General features: G+C 36.7%; 1 protein-coding gene across 2 annotated transcripts in view; it reads right to left on the reverse strand.

Annotated features, from left to right (window-relative positions):
• The window catches only part of Xirp2 (xin actin binding repeat containing 2), a 72,652-nt gene that overhangs the window by 17,951 nt on the left and 38,797 nt on the right, over positions 1-15,904 (reverse strand). For both annotated transcript variants that reach the window (XM_075984991.1, XM_075984990.1), the window contains exons 4-6: positions 2,563-2,649; positions 2,108-2,180; positions 699-832 (exon numbers count right to left, since the gene is read on the reverse strand). In XM_075984991.1, the coding sequence (XP_075841106.1) occupies positions 699-832; positions 2,108-2,180; positions 2,563-2,649 (294 nt within the window). The remainder of the gene's footprint in view (positions 1-698; positions 833-2,107; positions 2,181-2,562; positions 2,650-15,904) is intronic.

The raw sequence follows: 15,904 nt of genomic DNA on the forward strand, positions 1-15,904 counted from the left end.
TGTCTGTAGTACGGAGATTTCCTGGGCCCTACCTTTCACCTGTCCATAAACAAGATTCCGCTGTGATGCCTGCCTTGGAAAACAGGTATGAACTGTGCTTAAACCTACTTGGGAGAATACTCAATATGGGTTAGTAAATATCATTCTGTTTTTAATAATAATGTTCTTCCATCAAGGTATCATTGACTCAGCATTTGAGCATTTACACATACTTACACATTATATATATACACAGGTTCTCTTTTGTAGCCTTGGTGGGCCTGGAATTCACAGAGATCTACCTGCCTCTGCCTCTCAAATTCTGGGATTAGAGGAATATGACACTATGCCTGGTTTACATACGCTTAATTTGCCCCTCTTCAATTGATGTGTAGAGTAATCGATGGAGGCAGAAGAGGTCTTGAGGTACTTTGTTAATTTTTTGGTTTTTTATCATTTAAAATAAAACATGTAACTATCTGGCAATTAAAATTGACTTAGTTACTTTACTTGATATTAGTTTATAGACTTTAAAATCTACATGACTTTCTTCATTCATATTCTCCAGTGGGTGGGGCTTCTCACTCTACCTCATAGATGAATGTCCTCCTTTTGAGATAGAATAAATGCTAGTTCGGATTATTTTGTTATGAAAACACCACAAAACTTCAAGTATATTTACGCATTTTTAACCCTAATGTATAGAGAGTATATCATACCTTTATGCACCTGGATGGAGTTGTGGTTTCTCTGTCAGAGTAGAGAAACTTTTCCTGGGCAGACTTCTCAAATTGCTCTTTCAAAATCTTTGTGGAAACCTTAGGCATCTCTTCATCCTCGGGTGTATCAATGACTACAAAAACACACAGATACCAGGGATACTATATAATGAGTAAGATGGTATTTGAGATGAAAACACCATGCTGCATTAAACGCCTTATAATGAAAATTAGCGAACAAGACTCAAAGGACAAACTTATGCACATGGCATTATTTCATCCATTGATTTTGAAGTGAAGCAAGAAGTATTAAGGAAGAAACACAGAGAAGAAAATTTGGATGTGAAGCAGGAGAGATGGTACAGCAGTTAGAAGAGCTTGCTGCTCTTACAGGGGACCGAAGTTTAGTTCTCAGCACCATGTTGGGCAGATCATTACAACTTGGAACTCCAACTGTAGTGGATCTGATGCGGTCCTCTGGCCTCTGGGTGTTTCGCTCTCTTTCTCTCTGTGTCTCTGTCTCTGTCTCTCTCTCTCTCTCACCACACACACACACACAACACCACATAATACACATAAATAAAAGTAAACTTCAAAATTATTTGGAATGGTTATATCTGGATAGGAATATTTTCAGAATCTCTACAACTGTGTTTTAAATTATAGATGCAGAAAAAATAATGCATTTTAAAGAAAAAAAGATAGGCCATTTTTCTTGTTTGTTTGTTTGGATAGTTTGATAAAAATTCTTGCTCTGTAGCCTACATCTCATTATGTAGCCTGTGTTGGCCTTGAACCTGCAGCAGTCCTATTGCTTAAGCCTCCTAAAGGCCAGAATTACAAACATGAACATGCCTCACTGAGCCTGGCAAGAAGAATGCTGCATTTCTTATGTAGCAAGAAACAAATATTGTTCAGGCCACAGCAGGGTGCAATCTTTCCTTTCATCTTCCCTGATGAAAGCCATTCCCGCTCTGTAAGAGTGGACAGCTGCATCTCATCATCTGCAAACATCGACCAATTTCCTCATAACCTGACCTCCTATCTGTGGGTGGAGAATTGACCTATTATTTCCTTAATTTTATTGTCAGGGTGCTTCATAGGCAATGAATTTTATTCTAGGTTCCAAGGTATAAAAAATTTCAGTAGTGGTTAGCTTATTACCTTTCTGGAGTTTAGAATGAATTTATTATAGTTCTGATGGGCAATGAGCTATTTTAAAATATGTTACATGTACTAACACACACAAAATCTTATTATATGCAGAAATGCCATCTTGCCCCCTGTGGGAGCATGACTCACAGCTACTAAAGTTCCTTGGTGGGGAGGACTGACTTCTGAAAGTCCTCCAAACCCACATACACAGAAAGGGCAAAGGTCAACTGTGCCCAATTGTGCCAAACGGTTACCTGTTTCTTGAACATACTGACGGAGCTGTGAAGCTTGGTTTACTTCCTCAGTGTGCTTTTCAAGATGTGACATCTGTTTCAAAAGACAATTTTAAAAAAAGTAATTGTTTTTAAGAAGTCAGTGATTTGAGTACTGAAAATAATCTTTATTTTGCAGTATTTTTCTTCTGAGAATTTGGTACATGTTGAGGGAGGTCAGCTACTATTTCTATTGTTTGTTTTAATGTGTACTCAAGTTATAACAGAACATATGCGAACAACACCTAACTGCAGGCATATTTTTAGGCAGCTTGTTTCATTTTTCAAAATAGTTCTAACGGGAAAGTAGGGTTAGACACACTGTTGTATATTTATCCTAAGTACACACAGTAAAAGCATATGTTTACAGAAAAGTCAAAAAATCCTACACAGTCCTGGAGACCATTTGAAGTTTTTTTGTGTTACTAAGTAATTACCATTTCTGTTTTGAAGACATCAGTTCCATGTGCTTTATAGAATTCTTGTTCATTCTTTCTCATCTCTTGACTGCTGTGGATTGCTTCCTGAAATGACAGATAAACAGACTGACCATTTCTTTATAAAATGCTGAAAAATGAATTATTTTATTAATGTAATTTCAGTGACAGATAATTCAGAAAAGAGGAAGAAAGCGGGGAAGGAAAAGGAGGATCAGTAGGAGCAGAGGAAGCATGGGCTTCCTCCTTGTGTTTGGCTGTCAAAACAAAATATTGAAAATATAGCTATTTAAAACGACACAATCTAGTTTAATACATAAGAGGCTCGGAAATTCTGAATATGCCTCACTGGGTATTGACAAGTGTTGCAAGGGATCAACTCCTTTCTGCAGGCCCTATGGGAGATCTCATTCCTTTGTCTTCGGAAGCTTCTAGAAGCAGCCACCCTCCTTTGCTCATGTCTTCTTCTTTCATTCAGCCACAGTTCTTTTTCACCACCACCAGTCTGATATAATCTTCAGCTTCTAAGGGCTTTTGTGACTACATTGGACTGACCCAAATGGACATGGATTTGTCTCATCATAAAACTATGTGACTGGTAGCTTTATTTAATTTTATGGGTGGACTGGGGGTAGGGGTAGGAAGATGTGGGGACAGGGAAGAGTGTGGGTAGGAGAAGAGGAGATTAGGTTAAGGAGGGAATGAAGGAACATCAATTAAAATTGAGGGGCATTTGAGGAGTACGGAAACTTATTTCAGTAGAAACCTCATAAAACACATGAAGGCAATTCTAATGAAGTTTCCAAATAATGGAGAAGACAGAATCCCAATTGGCCATCCTTGTCACCCAGTGAAGCTACCTGTGCTGGGACTTAGTTACATTCAGTTGCATTGCGGACTAAAGAGCATCCCATGGAAGTTCCCCACCAACCCAGGCTGCTGCCAAGACAATAGGGTGATCTCCACAACCCGAGAGCAAGAATCTATTGACAAACACCAACACAACTCACTGAACATGGAGAGAGTGAGCAGAGAACCTTCACTCTTAGGTTCTAGTGTCTTGATACAGAAAGGTACTCTGCAGGCTACCAAAAGATAAACAGAAACACCAAACCAGCTACCAAGCCTTTGATTTGCAATGCTATCCTTTCTGCAAAACATGCTAGGGCAATGTGGCACAAAGCTTGTGGGAGTAACCAACCAACATCTGATTTGACTTAAGGCCCACTCCACAGGATGGAACCCCATATCAGACATTGTGTGTATGGTCAAGAACCAGAGACTAAACAGCCCAGAGATCTACGGTAAAACCAAATAGTATCAGTATTAAAAAAAAAAACCAAAGAAACATAAAAACAGTGATAAAATGACCCCTAATGATATTCTGCTATACCACACACACACACACACACACACACACACACACACACACACACACACACACACACACAGAGAGAGAGAGAGAGAGAGACAGAGACAGAGACAGAGAGAGACAGAGAGAGAGACAGAGAGACACCTTGGAACATTTGAGAGAGACACCTTGGAACACACAGCTCTAAATGGGATTTGCTCACCAAATCCCTCCCCTCAGGGCTCAGGGAACCTGACAGAAGAGGAAGCAGAAACAGTGTGTGAGAGAGTCAGAAGGAAGGGAGGACACATAGAGAACAAGGCCCTCTATGTTAAAGGAGCAAAGCTCATATGAACTCATAGAGACTGAGTCAGCACTTACAGGGCCCGCACGGGTCTGCACCAGGTCCTCTGTGTATATATTGGAGTGTTTAGTTTAATATTTTAAATATTAAATAAATATTAAATAGAATACGTGCATGAGGGGAATCTCTGATTCTTGTGCTTTCTCTTGGGTTCTTTTCCTTTTGTTGGCTTGTTTTATCCAAATTCTATTTGATTTTTTTTTCATTTTATCTTGTTCTCTTTTATTTTGTTATCTCTTAGAAGGCTGTTGTTTTCTAATGAGACACATAAGGATGTGGATCCAGAGGGAAGGGGAGGTAGGGTGGAACTGGGAGATATAGAGGGAGAAGAAACTATAATCAGGATATACTGTAGGGAAAAAAAAATCTGTTTTTCAATAAAATGGAAAATGATTTAAACAATAAAATAAAAGTTTATGAAACTGACTTAAAGATTCAGGCATACCGTGAATAAAGTAATATGAACTTGGAACGAAAGAGGAAATGGGGGTCTGTTCAGCTGGCTTTACAAGAATGCATGTGTTTGGAATTACACAACGTTGAAATGTCACACTTGTATTTATGTCTAAGTTATTAATACTATTTTTGAGATCTGATATCTTAAATTATTTATTATTAGTAAGAATAATCAAAATATAGAGCTCAATAAAAAATCAATTAAAAAAAGAATGATCAAGGGCTGAAGATATGGCTCAGCTCTTTTATTTTTTTCAAGACAGGTTTTCTCTGTGTGGCTTTGGAGCCTGTCCTGGCACTCACTCTGTAGACCAGGCTGACCTCAAATGCACAGATATCTGCCTGCCTCTGCCTCCTGAGTGTTAGTGCTGGTATTAAAGGTGTGTGCCACCATGGCCCAGCCTAAGGCTCAGTTCTTAAGAATGCTGGCTGCTCTTCCAGAGGACCTGGGTTCAACTCCTAACACCCACATGGCAGTTCACAACAGTTTGTAACTATAGTTCCAGGAGGTCCAAAACCTGTGGCAAAACACTAATGCACATAAGAAAAAAGAATCTAGTGAGTATATTGCTCTTCTTAAGTGAATAGAATAGTAAGAATTAAGTTTTTTTTACAGCGAGTTAAATAATTTTAAATAATCAGTTTCTAATCTCTTAAAGTATAAAATAATTTCATGGAATCTTGTTCCCAACTATACCTCTTATAAATTACATCATACATATAGGGTGTAAAATGTGGCTTCCCATTCCCATAATGGTACTTGACATGCAAGGCTAGACATCTGATAAGCTAAGCAACAGGTGTTTCTGGTTTAAGAATATGTTAGATAATCTGATTCCATTATAGTTTTCTGGGAAGTAGAATTAAGAAAAAGTTGCCCCCCAAATCTACAAAATATAATAGAAAATCTGGGGTTTATACTTTAAAACTTATTGGCATATTGTTTTATTAAAATAAAGTAGCTATGCGAATATATTTTTCTAAAGAGAATATTTCCCCCCTCATAGTTAAGAACCTACGTACTTCAAGTGATATTAGGTGTATGTTTGTTTCACCTAAAACAATTTCCATTAAAAACAAGTTCACATGAAGGAATCAAAATGGAAGAATAAAATGGCACAATTCTATTAATACATTGATTCTATCTAAATTCACTTGCCAGGTGTGTTGTGGATGCTGAGATGCAGAACAAAGAGAAGGAAAATAAAAAACTTTTATTCCTTAAGGAGGAGTGTGGAAAATAGGCAATCCATGTTGCTTCCTGTAAGTTCAAAGAATCAGGATTCCGTGCAATGAGATGCCTTACTTAGTTAGCGCTTACCTAATGGTACTGGAAGCTGTGTGCAGGACAGAACGAGAAAAGCCACCAAAGACAGCAGGTGGGGAAAACACAGGGGACAAAAGGTAGCTCTTTTGGTGAGCGACAGAGCTTTCATCTCTAGAGAAGCAGGGAGAGCTTCAGGAATGTTCTTAGTGCCAGCTGGACAGTGAAAGAGCAAAGGGCACTGAGAAGCAGACCCACACCACCGTCTTAGCTGAGGTGAAGTGTGATCATGTCCACCGGAACAGGTCTCTGACTGGAAGCCTGTATGCTAACGCAGCGCTGGCCTCCTAACACACTTTATCTGTCCTACATAGTGATTTTTAACATTTTGGATTAGTTCACGTTACAAATGTTAATGCTTCTTCCTCCTTTTAAAGGTGAATATCTGATGATAACTGGTTCATATTTCAACATGATAGCATCTGGCCAACATAAAGTAGTGGACGTTCTTCTTGAATGGGGCAAATATTATCAAGTCAATATCCCTATTATTTCCCCATATTTGTCAAATGACATCTAAAATATGCCTTAATTTTGGTACCCAGAGAAACATCAGCTTCTGGTACATGCCACCAATGGCATGTGAAAGAGTAAAATGACAACATTCTCTGTTGTGTGAAAGACAAAGGCAATATATATGTGATAAAAATTAGGAAAAAATGCATTTCTGACATGTGACTCTAAATTTATCACTTTCCAGAGGAAAAAAATTATAGTTAGCATGTACACATTCAAGAAGAAACTACCCAGCACTTATCACCTCCAAATACATTTTCTTATAGGAGATGGAGCAAGATAAGCAATCCAAGTGCACATCAATTTTATTTATAGTTGTAGATTTCGGCTTTGGCATTTATGTGCCATTGCTAAGTAGAACTGTAATTGCCACACCAGTTTGACGTGCGAGCATTGGTGCATCAATTTTTACTGTCCCCTGGCTGCCGTAACTTAGCACAAAATCTTGCTTAAAATATTCCAAGATCGTGCTTCTATCATTTATTCTGCCTTCAATTTTGCAAGTAGGTATAATTTGAATTTTAAATTTGACTCTCTCCTTCTAATTTTTGTTGTCTAGATTTTAGGATTAGGGAAAAGGATATATCATTGCTATGCGCAGGCAGAACTCGAATTACACAAATAAAATATCATAAAGAATTCAAGTCAGAACACTACACACAAGTTCTCACAAAATGATTCATGAAATTGGTCGCTGAAATTCAATCCACCTAGAAACCAGGCTGAGTGAGAAAAACACGCTGCTCTTTCCTCGGATAGATCAGCTAATAGCTAAGAATGAGGAGTCAGTATTAACTTCCCCCTGTCCTGGATACATTGTAAACTTTGGCAAATCACTAAAACATACTTAACTTCAGGTTTTCCATTTCATGTTGCTAATAAAAGGTAGAATAAGAGAAAATATAAATACTTGAACTCTAAAATCTGAAAGATTTAAGCACAATTCCAAAACATTGTTAATGTATAAGCATGGCTTATATGTATTTGATGTCAGCTTCTATACTAGCCAGGTGTATTACACAAAATTACACAAACTCTTTTTTTTTTTAAGTAAAGAAATTGTCCACATTCTGATTTTCCAGTCTGTCATTGTCATTTCAGGAAAAGGCATTGCTAATTTTTACCAACAAAAATGCGTATTCATTCTAAGGCTACAGGAGAAGAAAAAAAATGAGTCTTTTAATGCTGACTCACTATTATTATGAACTTAGACATCTCTATGCTAGAACGAAAATGAATGAAGAGAAACTGGCAGAATCATGGCCAACTGCCTCTCACAGTGAAGAAATAGCTCATGCTTGACATCAGGGGAGACATTTTACCCACAACTAATCTCATTTGCAGCGAAAGTAGAAGGGGCCATAGTGTGTTAACTTATCTGCATTTCTGTCAAACAGACATAAATGTTATATAAAAACATGGCTGTTATTCTGTGGGCTCAAGATTGATACGGCAAGTCACTCTTTCCTTTCAGGTCTGAGTTTAATAAACCTATGTTTCAGTCAGCCATTTTTCTTGACTTGCCTATGTTCAAAATAATATGTTTCCTTTACTGTTTCTTTTTTAAATGTTTTAAAAACATATGCTAAAATCATAATCTGCAACTGACATACACTTGTTGGGTTAATGATTTAATATCTTTCATATTCACTATATTCTTTGAAGGCATGGCTTAGTTTTCTTCTCTTTTAAAGGACTTCTGACTGCTCTTCATAAGGTTAGATATTCTTGCTTCTCTGTTGTTTTTATTCCCTCAACTGAATGCTTACATCTTTGTTATTTAGGTATTATACAGCCCAGCTATAGTTAACAGGCATAGTTGGTGTTAATGTATATAACATTAACATATGACTAGTTTACAAAGTCTACTCAGAGAAAGGGTGCTTGATTTGAGTGATCAGAATGCTTACGGGATAATGTGGGCAGTGCAGTAGTAAGGTGAAAGGCGGCAAGCATCATGAGAGGGAAAACAAGCTGGACCAAGAAGCAATAAAGACATAAACAAGAAATAAACAGAGGCAAAGAATCTTCAATCCAAGAAGACACACTTTCAACTACCTTTGAAAAACAAACTAACGGTTATGAGAAAACTAGTTCTTGTTCATCTTCTTAGTGAGCTTGTTTTTACTCACAAGGCTGATGAATCTTACATGCTGACAAGCACCACATATAAACAGCATTAGAAGGCATTGAGCAAAATTATTGTGGCATGAAAGCAAGGTTGTGATAGTTTTAATAATAAAAATTGCTTTGTTTAATTTTAAATTTTTGAGAATTACAGAAAAACAAGTATTATGGCAGTTGTAAGTTCTGATTCTTTGTGTGACTCAATGTAGGGTTAAGACAACCCCTCTAGGGGGCGGGGTTTGCCTCGGGCGAACGCCTGCCAATAAATGGGTGCACGGGGAGGCCGCTCGCTCTCTTTCCCTCCCTACCTGTACTACGCTGGAACTTTGGTTCTGTAAGTTTATCATTAAAGTGGTAAATATTCTTTGATATCTGCATTGCATTTATTTTGTGCAGGTACAACTCAATATACTCAGAACCAAAATTTTACTTGTTCTAGTAATAATCATGCTTAAAATTATGAGAACCTACAGCAAAACTCTCATGTCACAAGGGACTATGTATGCATCTATCTATTATCTATCTGTCTATCTATGTATCTATTATCAATCAATCTATCTATCTATCTCTCAAACTATTTATCTATTGGTCATCTATCTATTATCCATATTTAACTATCTATAATCTATATATCTTGATCAGTCTTACTTCTCTATAGATATTTGATTCATCTATATATGTGCAATATATGTATTTATATTTATGAGATAATATGTTTCAACTTTAAACAAAATACTAAATACATAGAAATGTGTGTGTGTGAATAAGCTTATTGCAAGAACCTGGAAATGACTGTCATCCAATTAATTTTAACTCTTTCATTAAATTGGATTTGGTTCTATATAAATATGATATCAACAGTAATTTTAAATAAACGATGCTTAGTTTAAAAGTGGAAAATAGGGTTGTCATTCTCAGATTAGATTCTAAACACTCGTTGCTGAGTTTAAGTGCTGAGACACCAACTGTCCTTTTCTTTAAGCATTTTATTTATAGAACCATGAAGCCTGAATCTAAAAGGGCTGAAGATTCCTAAAAGCAGCATATCAAATATGCACTCTCAACTGGGTCATCAAGCATATTAGTTACATAAATAACAATATTTATTTGTCAAATGGAAAAAGCAGCTTACTATAAACATTCAACTTACAATAAATAAAAGATTCTCTCTAGAGATTTTATGTAGAAATATGTTAAGATATATGCATATATAATATTTCAGTTCCACATAAACTGAAACACCTTACAATCAAAGGGAAACTAGGGTTATCAATAATAGTTCAGCAAAGAGAAAGTGGCCAAAACTGTAAAAACGGTAAAATTATCTATTAAAAATTAAAAAAAATCAAAATATTCCAAGAAAAAGACAGCCAGAGGCAAGAGTTTTTCCTATATTAATTAAAAAAAAAAAACAAGATGGAAGAATCTAAGCCTTGCTCTTAACTTACTTAGGCACAAGCTAGCTAAGTCTTTGTAAGTGCCTCTTCAGCTAGAGCTCTCTCTTCAGACCTATTTAACCCCACAGAATCTGAACTGTTTTAATACTTCAACTTATCCTATCCCATTCTAACCTTAACATCACTTATATCAATCATTTACAGGCATAATAGTCTTTCGAGAAAGCATATCTATTTATCTTAAGTCCCTGTTAAAATTTCAGAGGTCCTTGGTGGCTTGAGAATAAGTTGACAAACGTTTAACATATTATTTTTCATTAATAGTTTCCATTTTGCTTGTGCCTCCAGCATCAAGCTTATGCCGTTCTTTGCCGTATTTACACATGCACGGTTCTCTCTTGCGTGAGTTATCCCTTAGCTTAAACTCTGAGTTTCAGCTGACGCCAGCTTGTACCCTCAGGTGCCGGTGATCTTCTATTGCTTAAGGTTGTGCAAGCCCAGAAACCAAAGAAAAATCAAGTATCATGAGCACCTCTTTCCTCTAGTGGAGAAATAGTGGGTTTAAGGGGTTTCTTTAAGAGAGATGGACAAATTGTACATGTTGTAGGCTTCCAAACTAACATCATCCCTTAGACATGGAAATAATCTCTAAAGACATGGTCAGAGGGTGGCCATGTGACCAGCTAGTCAGGGGCCTCTTGTTCCTCTTTCTTGAATTACTACACAATGAACAGCCAGCTCACAGTAAAAAAAGTAGAAATCTACAGACTGATTTCTACCCTTTTTTAAAAATAAGTCATTGTAGTATGACTTTTATCTTGACTATAAACAATATTAAGAATTTTGCCAGGCGGTAGTGGCACACGTCTTTAATCCAAGCACTCAGGAGACAGAGGTAGGCAGATGTCTGTGAGTTTGAGACCAGCTTGGTCTACAAGAGCTAGTTCCAGGACAGGCTCCAAAGCTACGGAGAAATCCTGTCTCAAAAAACCTTTCAAACATTTAGGTTTTATCACTCATAAACCTACCACTTTCAAGTGGATCTGACTGATGGTGTAAACAAAAAGGAGTTTAGTAAAGAGACACTAGATGATAGGAGTGTGTCGTGCATCTCAAGACTCTCTAGAAAAGCAGGAATAAGTCTGTATACATTGTCTATATACATTAACAAGTAGAGTACCGTTGTCATACCTTATGGTGATGGATCCTGCATCTTGCATCATTAACTTTCCAGCCATTCCACAGCTGGAGGCCTTATTGATGCAGTAGAATTCACAGATACAGATCCAGGGTTCCAGAAAGTCTAGTGAAGGTGTGATATTTGCAGTGTCTCCTAGTACTGACAGGTTCTGCTTCATTGAGAAGCAAAATTGAAGGAACTTTGGGTATTTAAATATGTGATCATTCATTTCTCTTGCTAAAAAATATTAATCATGATTTCTGAAGTATTCTTAACCAATTGGAAAGTAGTGAAAACCAAAATGGGATTTGTGGCTTTCACTATTGCCATCAGACAACACAGCAGAAAGAACTACTCAGGTCTTCGAGGGAGTCGATTTGAGGGAGGCTTATTTATTTTAAATAAGTTTTACATAATTTTATAAGAACTGTATGCAGACTTTGTCAGCACAACTTGCCTGATAAAAATGTCATTAAGAGTTCCTCCTACACAAACCTGACATATTCTCCTTCTGAGTCTGCAAGGCCATGAGTCTTTTTTGCTGGGTCAAATGACGTTTTTAATCTTTGTATAAAATCCAAACAAGAAAGATGAAAAAGAAAATAGATTTGGTTTTCACATAAGTAGCCTAGTTTGTCTGTGCAAACAAAGCATATCATTGTAAATACTAATTAGAGTTAAAGATAAATTAGGTTGATCAGTTGGGTTTTCTTTCAAATAAAGAACATTGCAAATGTGGTTGTACATCATTGTCCATGTGGATGCGTCTACTGGTGACCTTCAAGGAGAAATGAAAACGCTGAGAGTGACCAACAGAACTGTTGGATATTGCCTGGAGTTCGTCGTCGTTGAAGTGAGAAATAAGGTAAAAAGTCATAAGTAATTGCAACCTCACATAGAATCCTTGTTACTAAGCTTTTGAGGCAGAGGTTGTGGAAGCGCTGAAGAAAACAGGCCTGCCTAAAGCCTTAAAGCATGTTGGAACATAACATTCAATACAGAAGGCCCAATATGCTGTATAATGTCCAATTTCATGAAAATTCTAAATTGAAACACATTGATTACAAATAATTGTAACAAGTAAAAGGAGTTTAAAAAGAAATAAAATATGCAATTAAAAAAAAAGAAACTACAAAAGTAGCTGGGTGATGAGAAATACCTGATGTCTAAGTCAAGATAGCCATGTGTTCGAGACCAGAATTAGCTATACAGTGTGACACAATCTAAAACACTTACTGGAAACCAAGCAGAAAAATCTGAGCATGCTATAAATATAGCACACTAAGCAGCAGCCCACTAAACTAATATTTTAATACTTAAATACAAAAATGAAGCACCCAATACGAATTTGTAATCTTCTTAAAATACAGAGTTGTTGTTACAATTTCTCATTATAGCTATCCCTGTGGAATAGCGACAAAAAAGAGGAAAAGACTACAGAGGGGAAAAAAACCTTAGTTGATAATTAAATAAGAAAATTAAGACTTAGATGCTTTTATAGTTTTTAAATAATAACATATAATTCCCATGATAAAAGATTCATAAACAGAATGTCAAACTGTAAGAATGCCTCAGTGAGACCTGCACTATTTTTTTCTGAATTCTTTGAAATGTTACAATTTCATATTGTAATTCATATGCTGAGGAAAAGGAATATGTTTTGGTCGCCACATCAGGATGCACTCAGATCTCTACAGGACACTGATATTCACCCCAGGGCAAGACATGCCAAGTGGACTTAACTTCTTTTTTGTTTGTATTGATTGAGTGGCTGGTGTATTTTATAACCTATTCTGTCAATAAGGAGGAACATGACGAGGGCCCCATGTACTCATTGTTACTAACGAGATGGACAACTTGTTCTTGGCTTTAGGTAGATTGCTCAGGAGAGAAAAATAAAAGAAAATCCAAGAAAAGTCCATCGGAAGATACAGCCAAACTTTCTGTTCTGAAATGCTGAGCTTTATGAAGAAACTAGGGAAATGAAAATTTTTCCAAGCACATTTCTGCAACAGCATTGTTCTAAGGACAGAACTAACGAGAGCCCCTTCCTTTGCTCAGGCCTTGTGTTCCTCCAGCTCGTTTCTAGCATGATAATTTTTTTGTAATTATGCAAATTAATAACTAAATGAACATCCAAAGAAAAGACAAGCTTGACTCAATCCAATCAGTTTCAAAGATCCACGAGGAAGGGTTTATTTTGAGAGCTATAGATGAAGAAGTTTATCAGAAGCAGCTAATAATATCCCCTGAACTCAAACACAACAAACACCTATTTTTTTTATAAAAGTAACCATATGAAAAAAGCACATTTTGCGGATTTCAGTAAGTTCTACAAACAATGATTCTGTAATATGAATGTTTTCTTTTGTTGGTATGTTTCTTACAACATAGGCAAATGCAAGAACTGAAAATAGTGTAGCTTGCTATTCCATTAAAAAACCGAAAACACAGCAAATTTAGCTAGTATACTAGGAAACATAATTTATATACTTGAGAACTATTTTCAGTACAGTTAGATAAAACGTTAACCCATATTTCGAAGCTAGTCTGAGTTTTCTGATAGAAGAAACAGTATAGTACCATTTTAACTTTTCCTAAATGTCCATTAGCTCTCATAAGACACATAAAATTCCATTAAGTATTTCATATAATTATCAACTGGAAACACTGTTGAAATCATCTAGTGAAGTGTGACAAGGCCATTCTGTTAGGATCTTTTGTCCTTAGGCATTGTGAAAATGTCTGTCTCCCTACTATCTTGGTAAAACGATTCTGAGTCACTTAACTTTAAAAGAGCAAAAGAAATAAATGTAAGAACGCCTGACTTCTGTAAATGAAACTGAAACCGTGTTCTGTAAGCACAAACTGGTTTGCAGGAAAAGCAGACCTGCAATAACACTATGAAGTGGTGGTTCTGAAGCAGTAAGACTCCAATAATTTGGGCGAACACTCACTCCTACAAATTCTATTTGAAACAATGAATAAAATAAATTTCAGAAATAAAAACAAGCATTTCAAGATTTTATTTATTTTTGCAGCATATTTTTCTCAAGCCTATTTGTCCCGTCCACTGTACCCTACGTATATTAACATTTCTAAGCCCCTTGAAGTCACCAAGATCCGTTCCTTTATCCCTCCTACCCCTTTCCCTTTTTAAACAGTAGAGGGACTGATACTGAGTGGGGGTTCGTACAGATGGCGCTATTTTACCAGGAAGATGGAGCTTCCATAAAAGACTCAGGCCAATGTTCTGCACAGCGCCGGGGGAGATGAGATTCCCTTTATAATGAGGTACTAGAACGTGCTGCAGTATTCCCAGGAGGAGGGAGGGGGCAGCCTCTCTATGCTCCAGCAGGATTACTCATATACCAACAGGTTTCACCTCACAAAGCTGAAAGGCAAATTATGAGGGGACCATGACCAAGCCTCAGCAGGCTGGTAGCAATTACCATCGGCGACCCTTGAGGACAGCAGAGGTTGCAAATCAACATGCAGAGTAATGTGGCTGATTTGAGCAGATCACGGAAGTCTGTCTTATCCTATTTTATGAGCACACCTTGCAACCCAGGGAAAGGTTACGTATCGGCTTAGCCATGTGAAGATCGAAAAGTCTACAGACACCTTTACATTTTTAGTTAATAAAACTTTACACTTATAATTAAAGTGCTGTGTCATTCACAAAATATTATTACTGATATAAAAATATCGAAGATTCATATCCAAGGGACATTAAATGCACAGGTTATATAACATGGTGAATATTTTTTTTTTACTACAGATGGAAATAATGAATTCATTAAATCCAAGTTTTAATCAATTAGTAGAACACCAGTTTGATGAACTAATGAATTTATTCATTCCTTTGGATTTTTGTTGTACTAGTTTAATTTAATACTTTAACATACCCTTAAATTATATCATACTAGTTAACGTATTTTAAAATTCGAATGCATAATCTAGAATAAAAAATATGCTATTTTCAATATAATTTGTTACTAAGAAAAATATTAACTGGGTTTTGGGCTTCTTGTAAATTGGCAGATCAGGCCCCATGACTGTCTAATTAATGTTTTTACATTTAACTGTAGCTTCTTTAAAGCCTTGATTTCTTCACCCTTTCACCTCGTGTTCTGTTCCTTGACCATAGCCAGCATCTCAAGGGAAAGGCCCAAAGGAGCAGGAAGGCACAGCTATCAGGAAGTAAGCCTCAGAAAAAGAGAGAGGGAGAGAAGGAGAAAGGAAAAGAGGAGCAGAGGGAGGAGGGGAAAGACAGAGAGGGAGGAGAGAGAAAGAAGGGTCGGTTTTGAAATAATCAATTTTGAGTTAGATATGTACCATGTTTGTTTTTACAGACTAGAATGACTCTAAGAAGGGCAGGCACGCTGCACAAGCCAAGAACCCAAGTGTTTGAGAAGTGTGTGGGGGAGGCAAAAGGATCCAGAGTTAAAGGCAGTCTCAGCTACATTGTGATTTCAAGGCCAGCCTGGACTCTATGAGCCTTTGTTGTTCACAAACAACCAGATACATAGACAGAAAAAGAATACTTCAGAGAGCTACATACATCCCAATCATTCATCTAACAACTAACTAGCTAACCAACTAACTAACTAAATAAATAAAATCA

This window comes from Microtus pennsylvanicus, chromosome 9 (assembly GCF_037038515.1).
Source record: "Microtus pennsylvanicus isolate mMicPen1 chromosome 9, mMicPen1.hap1, whole genome shotgun sequence".
NCBI classification, from domain to species: Eukaryota; Metazoa; Chordata; class Mammalia; order Rodentia; family Cricetidae; genus Microtus; species Microtus pennsylvanicus.